The 9136-nt window shown below is 46.5% G+C and overlaps 1 protein-coding gene across 2 annotated transcripts in view; it reads left to right on the top strand.

The window, feature by feature from the left end:
- The first annotated feature begins 4406 nt into the window (after positions 1–4406).
- RBM28 (RNA binding motif protein 28) overlaps positions 4407–9136 on the top strand; it is a 30781-nt gene continuing 26051 nt past the window's right edge. For both annotated transcript variants that reach the window (XM_047848735.1, XM_047848734.1), the window contains exons 1-2: positions 4407–4622; positions 8767–8925. In XM_047848735.1, the coding sequence (XP_047704691.1) occupies positions 4505–4622; positions 8767–8925 (277 nt within the window). In that variant the 5' untranslated portion in view covers positions 4407–4504. The remainder of the gene's footprint in view (positions 4623–8766; positions 8926–9136) is intronic.

Below are 9136 nucleotides of genomic sequence, written 5' to 3'. Positions count from 1 at the left end.
CCCTCACCAGACAAGGTCCACGCGCTAGTGGAAGAATTAATGCACTGTTCTCCTTGCACATGAAGATCTGTCTTGCCTGAGGGGCGTGTCCAGGGTCTGGGACCTCAGAGGAAGGAAGAGTCAGTGATGTTTGGGGAGAGTGAGGGTCATAGGAGGGCAGACAATGAGAAGAGGGTGGGGCAGGCACCGTGGGGGATGGAACTAGAGTGGTGTGGACCGTGTCTCCTCCATCACCTGGCTCAACTTGGCTCAGAAATTCTTGCTGCATAGTCACTCTGGGCTGAGGCCCAGAGAACTGCCAGCCTCCTAATTACAGGCATTTCTCACTGCTGTCGTAGCCGCCCGTAGCGGACCCAGCATCGGAGCTGCTTTGTCTCACGCAAGGAGTGCTTGCTGCTCGGATAAATTGCTCCCTTTCTTCCCCACTTATGCTCCCATCTGCCTCTGCTCACACTCAACTCTCGGCCACCTCTTCCTCGCCCTAACGCTTGCCAGCCTGCTCATTCACTCTACCCACCAGGGGACCCCGGAGTTCATGCACACGCGCTCTGATAGAGCAGTCCAAGCCCACATACCCCCAGTCAGTCTGTTGGCCTGTCTATCTGTCTCTCCCCCCTCCATACACCCACTCCTTTTCTGTCTGGAGGCTCTGAATGGGGCTAGTGAGACAAGGAGGAGGGATATAGCTCAGTGTTCACCAGCTCCAACTTCTTTGCTTTTCCTCAGCAAGAATGACCCCAGCCCTTCGACTTTGTATAGAGGCCAATACTTTGGTGAGACAACCCTTCCCTCAGCCCTTACCCAAAGCAGGTTTCCCAGAGGAGCCCAGGTAGATCCTAATGCATACACCCTTCAGCTTCAGTTCTCAGCACTGCAGGGGACCGAGAGACAGACTCACCCTTGTTTACTCAATGTCTTTAAAACATTTTATTGGATGCTTACAACGTGCTAGGTGCAGAAGAGACAGAGGTGAACGAGGTGGACACCAGCCCGGAACTTACGAACCTGAAGGCCTTTGGGGGAGGGCAGACATTGAAGAACTAATCGTAAGGGCACCTGGGTGGCTCAGTCGGTAGGGCATGTGACTCTTAATCTTGAGGTTTTGAGTTCAAGCCCCACGTTGGGTGTAGAGATGACTTAAAAATAAAATATTAAATAAAAGAGCCAATCATATAAATAATTACAATAGCACTAACTACAGCTGTGAGAGGTTCTAAGAACAAGAAGTAAGTGGTATTGTATGAAGGTTTGGCTTGCAAGGGGGAAGGGAACCAGAGGGATGGGGCCTGGGAGAGGCCGGCTGGGAGAGAGCACAGCCCAGGCCTTTCTTCCTTCCTTTCCGGGCTCCTGCACAGTGATGGATGAGAGAGAAGCCAACAATTTATTTCCCCTGGAAGCCACGTTGCTGATGTGGTGCAGGGCACCACAATTCCTGCTATTTAATAAAGAACCCTGCGTGTGTCCTGGGTAGATGGATGAGCAAATATTCCTGACTGAAGCACCACGTGGCCTCCCAGATGTGAATGGGTAGGAGGGGAGGGGCTGAGGTTGAGGCTGGAAGCCCGAGATGGGGGGGGGGGGGGGGGGGCGTCGTCCAGGTCGGAAACTGGGTATCTGAAATCGATGTCCTCCTTTGGGGACAGAGAAGTCCTCCGCATTGTGAGTGAGTGGCTGCTGCCCCCTGTTGAGCACAGGCACACAGTTTTGTTCTCTAAGGATGGTCTGAGTGAGACAACACTCATTTAAAACAGCACTGTAGGGGGGCGCCTGGGTGGCTCAGGCGGTTGGGTGCCCGCTTCGGCTTGAGTCGTGATCCTGCGGTGGTTTGTGGGTTCGAGCCCCGCGTTGAGCTCTGTGCCGACAGCTTGGAGCCTGCTTTGGATTCTGTGTTTCTCTCTTCTCTGTCTCTCAAAAATAAATAAACTTAAAAAAAATAATAATAATAAAACCGCACTGTAGGGGTAGCCCAAAGGGATGTTGGAACAGCCCTCTAAGGGTTCTTTACCCGGTGTATACTGCAGCCAGCACTGGGAAGGCTTCCCTATAGCTAGAGCCCTGAAGCTTGCAGTTTAGTTTTTGGGGATAGAATTTTGATTTCTAAAGTGGTGAGTGGGCAGAAGAGGAGGAGAAAAGAAGAGGGAGGAATGTGGAATCCCAAACCAACTTTATTTCAATGACCCACCTTACTTCTTTTGTCTATTTGTTTCTGTTCATCCTGGATAGGATTAACCCCACAGCCTTAAAAATCTGTTTTGTTTTTGAGTACTTCGTCTCTTGAGTTATGTGTTTAAAAATAACTGGTGTTTTCTTTTGAGCATACACTGTTTATTTGGAGCTGGGGCTTCATAAATCTTTTTTTTAATTTTTTTTAATGTTTATTTATTTTTGAGACAGAGACAGAGCATGAGCGGGGGAGGGGTAGAGAGACAGAGGGAGACACAGAATCCGAAGCAGGCTCCAGGCTCTGAGCTGTCAGCACAGAGCCCAATGTGGGGCTTGAACTCAGGAACTGTGAGATCATGACCTGAGCTGAAGTCGGACGCTCAACCGACTGAGCCACCCAGGCGCCCCATAGCTTCATAAATCTAAAGTTAAGTGTTCTCCCCTCCCCCCACCCTGCCATTACCATCAATCAGTCATCCCATCTATCCAAAATGTATTGAAAGCAAATGGGGTTTGAAGAGAAAATTACTTTTCACTGTACTTTTTGTACTTTTTGAATTTTCTACTTACCGTGTGTTCAGATTATACCACTTAAAAGTAATTACCGAGGGGTGCCTGGGTAGCTCTGCAGGTTCGAATTTGGCTCAGGTCATGATCTCCCAGTTCATGGGTTCCAGCCCCGCATCAGGCTTTCTGCTATCAACGCGGAGCCCACTTTGGATCCTCTGTCTCCCCTCTCTGTCTGCCCCTCCCCCCCTCTCAAAAATAAACATTAAAAAATAAAATAAAATAAAAATCATTATTGAAAAAGTGCATTTTCTCAGCTGGATGTCCTGCAGGGTACTGCAGTCTTGCACACAGGTTGGTTCCCGAGCCCAGTGAAATGGCAAATAGTCTCTGCCCTCCAGGTTCTAGGGGCACCCAGATCTCCCACTGGTCAGTAAGATCCCTCAGCCTTGGGACTGACCCATAAGCTGACCCGAGGGAAGGTCTTCTCCTGTCTCTGGGAGGACCTGCCTTCTGGGTCTATGTGTATGTGTTATGTTTGCTTTGGGTATGTTCCCATGTTATCTTGTAGCGTGCATGCTATGATTTATTTGTAAAGTTTTTAAATGAATGTCTGTCTACCCCTACTAGACTTGATTCTCCATGAGAGCAGGGACTCTCTCTTTTTTTTTTTTTTAGATCACCAATTGTATCCTAGTGCCTGGCACATAGTAGGAGCTCAGTAAATATTTATTGAAAGAATGATTGTGTGTGATCTGTGTGTGTGTGTGCGCTTTGGCAGCTATATTTTATTTGTCATTGGCACAGTTATAGTTATCTGTTATAGTGTGACAGATGTCTCATATTCTCTGAGAATATGAGAATTGTTCGAATAATGTGTTTGATGTGTGCATCTATGTGCATTCTGGTTGCATTTTTTACACATAATCTGGGAGTCTGTGGTGGCACTAAAGAAAGCATTTATTTTTAAATTTTTAATGTTTATTTATTTTTGAGGGAGAGAGAGAGCACAAGCAGGTGAGGGGCGGGGGGGGGGGGGGGTAGACACAGAATCCAAAGCAGGCTCCAGGCTCTGAGCTGTCAGCACAGAGCCTGAAGCGGGGCTCAAACTCACAAACATGAGAGATCATGACCTGAGCTGAAGTCGGATGCTCAACCGACTGAGCCACCCAGGTGCCCCTAAAGAAAGTATTTATTAAATAGCCAATATATGTAAGGCCTCGAGCAAAAAAACGACTTCCTCTGCCTGCCGTGGTACTTTGGGATCCATAATCCTGGAAGTGAGATTTTAAACTGGGTAGGAGAGGGACGCCTGGGTCGCTCAGTCGGTTGAGAGTCAGACTTCAGCTCAGGTCATGATCTCATGGTTTGTGAGTTCGAGCCCCGTGTAGGGCTCTGTGCTGACAGCTCAGAGCCTGGAGCCTGCTTCCTATTCTGTGTCTCCTCTCTCTCTGCCCTCCCATGCTCACACTCTGTCTCTCTCTCTTAAAAAACAACAACAACAACAACAACAACAAAATAAATAAACTGGGTAGGAGCTAGCGATTCCTGTTCCTTACAGTAGCCCAGGGTGTAGGGGACGGGGCGAAAGTACTGGGACTAGGGGTGGAGACCCGCTCAAGAAGCTCCGCTACTGGGCGGCACCTTTTTTTTCTTCATTCCGGAACGTTTTTTCTCCCTCCCCACCATGTTTTCCTCCGGACTCTTTTGAATGACGAGCACTTCCGGAATCTCCGGGCAGGTTGGCGTGGTCGGCCTGCTAAAGCCGGCTCCGTGACTCGCGTGCGCGGGCCTGGTTTGCTTGTGGTCTCGCGCGCCTTCGTTTCCCAGCCTCATGGCGGGGCTGACCCTGTTTGTAGGCCGCCTGCCGCCCTCGGCCCGCAGTGAGCAGCTGGAGGAGCTGTTCAGTCAAGTGGGGCCGGTGAAGCAGTGCTTCGTGGTGACTGAGAAAGGTAAGGGGGCGGGGCTGCTGAGGCTAGGGCTGGGGTTCCTGGGAGCGGGATCCCGGCGAGGACATCAGCGAGCCGTAGAATTCTTGACCCGCCCCAATGAGAAGGGAAGGGGGATTGAGCTTCCTTTTTAAACTGACTCGGCTCTGGAAGAGTCCATAGAGGCCCGATTCTGAAAGGCAAGGCATTGCCTTAGGTTTACAAAGCGCTTTCCGTTTAGTATGCGCGCTCACACATGCTGTCTCATTTGGTAACAATGTAATAGTTAACTTTTAATGAACCTTGTTGAGAGTCAACTGAGTGCCAGGCACGGTGCTGAATTCCACTCGTGTTAATCTCGTTTAATTTTCTCAACAGTCTTGGGTGGACAGTCTTAACCTCATTTTACAGACAGGAGTCTGGGGCTTGGGGAAATTTGGTAACTTTAGTTTAAGTTCATACAGCTTGTAAGTAATGGATCCAGAAGTTGATCATGAGACCCGAAGCTCCTAACTAGTATGTTATTCATTTACTCATTTATTCAGTAAATATTCTTCAAATGTCTGCTGTGTACTGGGCACTGTTGTAGGTCATTAGGATACAGCAGTGCCCCAAACCAAGCCAAAAAACTTGCTCTTAAGTCTTCAAGATGGAGAAGACAGCCAATAAACAAATAGGCAAAACGTATAGTGATACAGGCGCCTGGGTGGCTCAGTCGGTTAAGCGGCTGACTTTGGCTCAGGTCATGATCTCACTGTTCGAGGGTTCGAGCCCCGAGTCGGGCTCTGTGCTTGGCAGCTCAGAGCTTGGAGCCTGCTTTGGATTCTGTCTCCCTCGCTCTCTGCCTCTGCTTGTGCTGTCTCTCTCAAAAATAAATAAACATTAAAAAAAAAATATATATATATATAGTGATAATGGTGGTAAATACGAAGGAGAAAAATTAGGATAAGGAGTCTCTGTGTTGGTGAGGGTGTGTGTTTGGCGGGGGGGGGGGGGAGGGTTGGGAGGTGAGAAATGACAGTTGTCTATAGAGTAGCCAGGGAAGGCCTGCCTGAGATGAAGGAGTGAACATGTGTCTGTCCGGGAGGAGGAGTCTAGGCAGAGGAAACACTAAGCTTAAGGATACTTAAGGATAAAGAGGACTACTCCTGGTATATTGAAGAAATAGCAGCAAGAACAGGATGACAGAATAAGTGAGTGAAGGTAAGAGAATTAGGAGATGAGATTCTAGGGTACCAGATCATGTAGGACCTATTGCAAAGATTTTGGAGGACTTTGGCTTTTACTCTGATACCAGAAGCTACTAGTTTTGGATAGGGAGCAGTAAGTATGATCTGGCTTACATTTTAAAAGATCCTCTGAGGCCGCCCTTGGAGAACAGGACAAAAGCAAGGAGACCAGACATTAGCCTCTTGCAATCCAGGTAAGAAATACGGTGTGTTGGACCAGGATGGTAGCAGCAGAGGTGGTAAAAAGTGATTGGAATACGGATATTTTCAAAGGTAGAACCGAGAGGATTTGCTGATGGGTGAGATGTGGGGTATGAGAAAAAGAGGAGTTAAGTCTGACTCCCAAGATTTTTGGCTTGAGCCACTGGGGATATTTGCTTATTTGTGGAATACTGCTACATGGCTTATACTCTGGGTGCTGCTCATCGCATCACTAGGAGAAAGGGTTGGCATGTATTGGAAGGAGGAAGAATTGTGAGGGTTTTAATTGTAGAAGCATTCCTTCTTCTTAACCTAGACTTCAGGGGACACTTGATAGGCACCTGATGTTAAATTTCACTCCCTTCTAAGTCATCAGTCTGCCTCTGTAAGTGGCTGCTTCTTTGCCTTGCAGCAGAACAACTGGTGGAAACTGGCATTCTGAGGATCCCTGTTTCCCCCCGTGGTATCTGAGTATGTGAGCAGACAGGCTAACTTGTGTGCTAATAATCCTCCATCATTAACTTCTATTTTGTTAGTAACAGAGGTTAGAGTTAGGATTGTCGACATGGCTCTGATTGCTCTACAGGCTATGACACCTGCCTGGTTCTTTGTCATTTTAAGCATAGATATGGGTGAGTGAGAGATGAGAGGGCTCCACAGCAGTGTTTCTTCAACTGCAGATCATTCCTCATCAGTGGGTCTTGAGTGGGTCAATAATTTTTTTAAATAGAGTGTATCTATCTATACGTGGTAAAGGGTTAGTATTCATAAAACTTTTTTGTTTTTAGGATTTTATTTTTAAGTAATCTCTACACCCAGTGTGGGGCTCGAACTTAACCCCAAGATCAAGAGTCACACACTCCAACAGCTGACCTAGCCAGGCATCCCTTTGGTTTTATATAAAAAAGGCATATGTGTACTAGGTTCTACTATAAGTTACATTCATTACTGTGGTTGTCAAACTGTCCGGTGCTTGGTGGTTCTGTCCCAGGGAAGAACAGGCCATTGAATGGGAATTCTCTTTTGTGTCCTCAGAATTTAGACAGAGTATAACCTTGCCTTGTATTCTGTGTATGTGGTCTAAATCTTAAGAAATACAAGCTTTATCCCCTGTTTAAAATAGTATGTATTTTCCTGTCCAGATAGGCAAGATGTGTTGGAAAGAGTGTTGTACTTAATGGGATGGGAACAAGGAGTGGGGGTTGGGGGTGGGTGGGATGAGGTCTTAGTAGAGGTGACTTCACCTCTTTAAGATGAATAATTTTACAGGATGGTTGTAAAATATGATGCTTTGTGCAGATATGTTGTGAGCACATACTTTTATTTTGGTACTGAACTGCTTTACATTTCAGCTGCTTTGTCTTTGATCAGGAAGAGCCCTGATTTTTCTTGTTCTAATTTTCTGACTTTGAGTGGGCAGGCTTTTGTGAGAAGGAGTCCCAAGAAAAAAGACACCAATCTCCAAATCACAGTATGCTTTCCTAATGCAGTGTCAGCTTTAACCAGTATATGTGGATCAACATCCTGTGTTTGAGGGCTTCTACCTTGAAGTAGGTTCGAGTGTAGTTCAAAAAGAAGCAGAGCATGTATTTCTTCTTTGGGTCATAGGCGGACTACTCGGTCTGTCTTTTTCCTTTTTGATGCAGTAAATGACTTAACATTTTAGTACATAAAAATGTTATCAAGAAAAAGCAAACCAGAAAGGGCAAAGGTGGGTTACAGTTTTCATTTGCAACTATTCATCTGGTTGGTCCTAATATTCTTCTCTTTATATTCGCCTTTATATTGGTGGAGTCCCATGGAAAGAACATGGGGCTAGTCATGAGGAATTCATTCAGCTACTAACACTCTGGTGTGTTAGCCAGTTCACTTACTTTCCTCCATCTTAAGTTATTTATTTGGAAAGAAGGGATGATAGTATTCACTTTACCTACCTTAGTGTGGTTCTGAAGATAAAAGTGAGTTAAGAGATTTACAGCTAGTTTGAAAAAGGTTAGATTTGATATTGATTGCTAAGGCTTGGTAATAATGGTAATAGTATCTGCAGGCTCCCAAAGCAATGCTTATTGTTTATTGAGGTTCTTTTGTCAGGGCCTCAGGCATTAATTTCTGATCTGCATAATTGTAGTTTTCAAAGCTGCCATACTTCCCTTTCCCACCTTCTCTGGTGATGTTCCATTCTCTTTGAGGTTGAGTTCTTCACTGGGGATGTAATAGATATCATGGGCCCTCCATATTCTCAAGATGATCAGAAAAGGAAGAAGAGAGGCTAACAGTGAAGGCACCAAATTAAAAGAGGAAGCCTGTCAATTTCTGAGCAAAGTGGGGAAGGGGCCACGGATGCCAATCTCATTTTTGTCCCTCCTGAGAATTTTGGCAAACTAATAAATGGGATGGCCTGACAGTATCTGCTAGTTTAGGGCATTGCCAATTAAAAAAAAATTTTTTTTTCAACGTTTATTTATTTTTGGGACAGAGAGAGACAGAGCATGAACGGGGGAGGGGCAGAGAGAGAGGGAGACACAGAATCGGAAACAGGCTCCAGGCTCTGAGCCATCAGCCCAGAGCCCGACGCGGGGCTCGAACTCCCGGGGCTTGAACTCCCGGACCGCGAGATCGTGACCTGGCTGAAGTCGGACGCTTAACCGACTGCGCCACCCAGGCGCCCCGTGGGCATTGCCGATTTAATGGTTTAGGGCTCTTGGCTTACAGTGCTGTCCCTTTCCCCTACTGTTCAGGAAGTAAGGCATGTCGAGGCTTTGGCTATGTCACTTTTTCTATGCTGGAAGATGTTCAGAGGGCCCTCAAGGAGATTACCACCTTTGAAGGCTGTAAGATCAATGTGACTGTTGCCAAGAAGAAACTGAGGAAGAAGTCCAAGGAAAAGGGGGAAAATGGTGAGTTTCTAGTAACTTAAAGGAATTTTCCCTTAGGGTGAGGAAGAACAGGTGGGTGGTTGGGGGTATAGCTTCTGCTTTGAAAGCTTCCTAAATTTCCCTTTGATGTCCAAAATCATCTAATGTATTTTATTACTCATTTTTGTCTTTTATTTAACTCTAACTTTGGAAATCTGGTGGTCCTGGGTGTTGCCATACTTAGTCCTGTGGG

The sequence above is a fragment of the Prionailurus viverrinus genome, chromosome A2 (assembly GCF_022837055.1).
Source record: "Prionailurus viverrinus isolate Anna chromosome A2, UM_Priviv_1.0, whole genome shotgun sequence".
NCBI lineage: Eukaryota > Metazoa > Chordata > Mammalia > Carnivora > Felidae > Prionailurus > Prionailurus viverrinus.
This window is presented reverse-complemented; position numbering and strand designations above follow the sequence as displayed.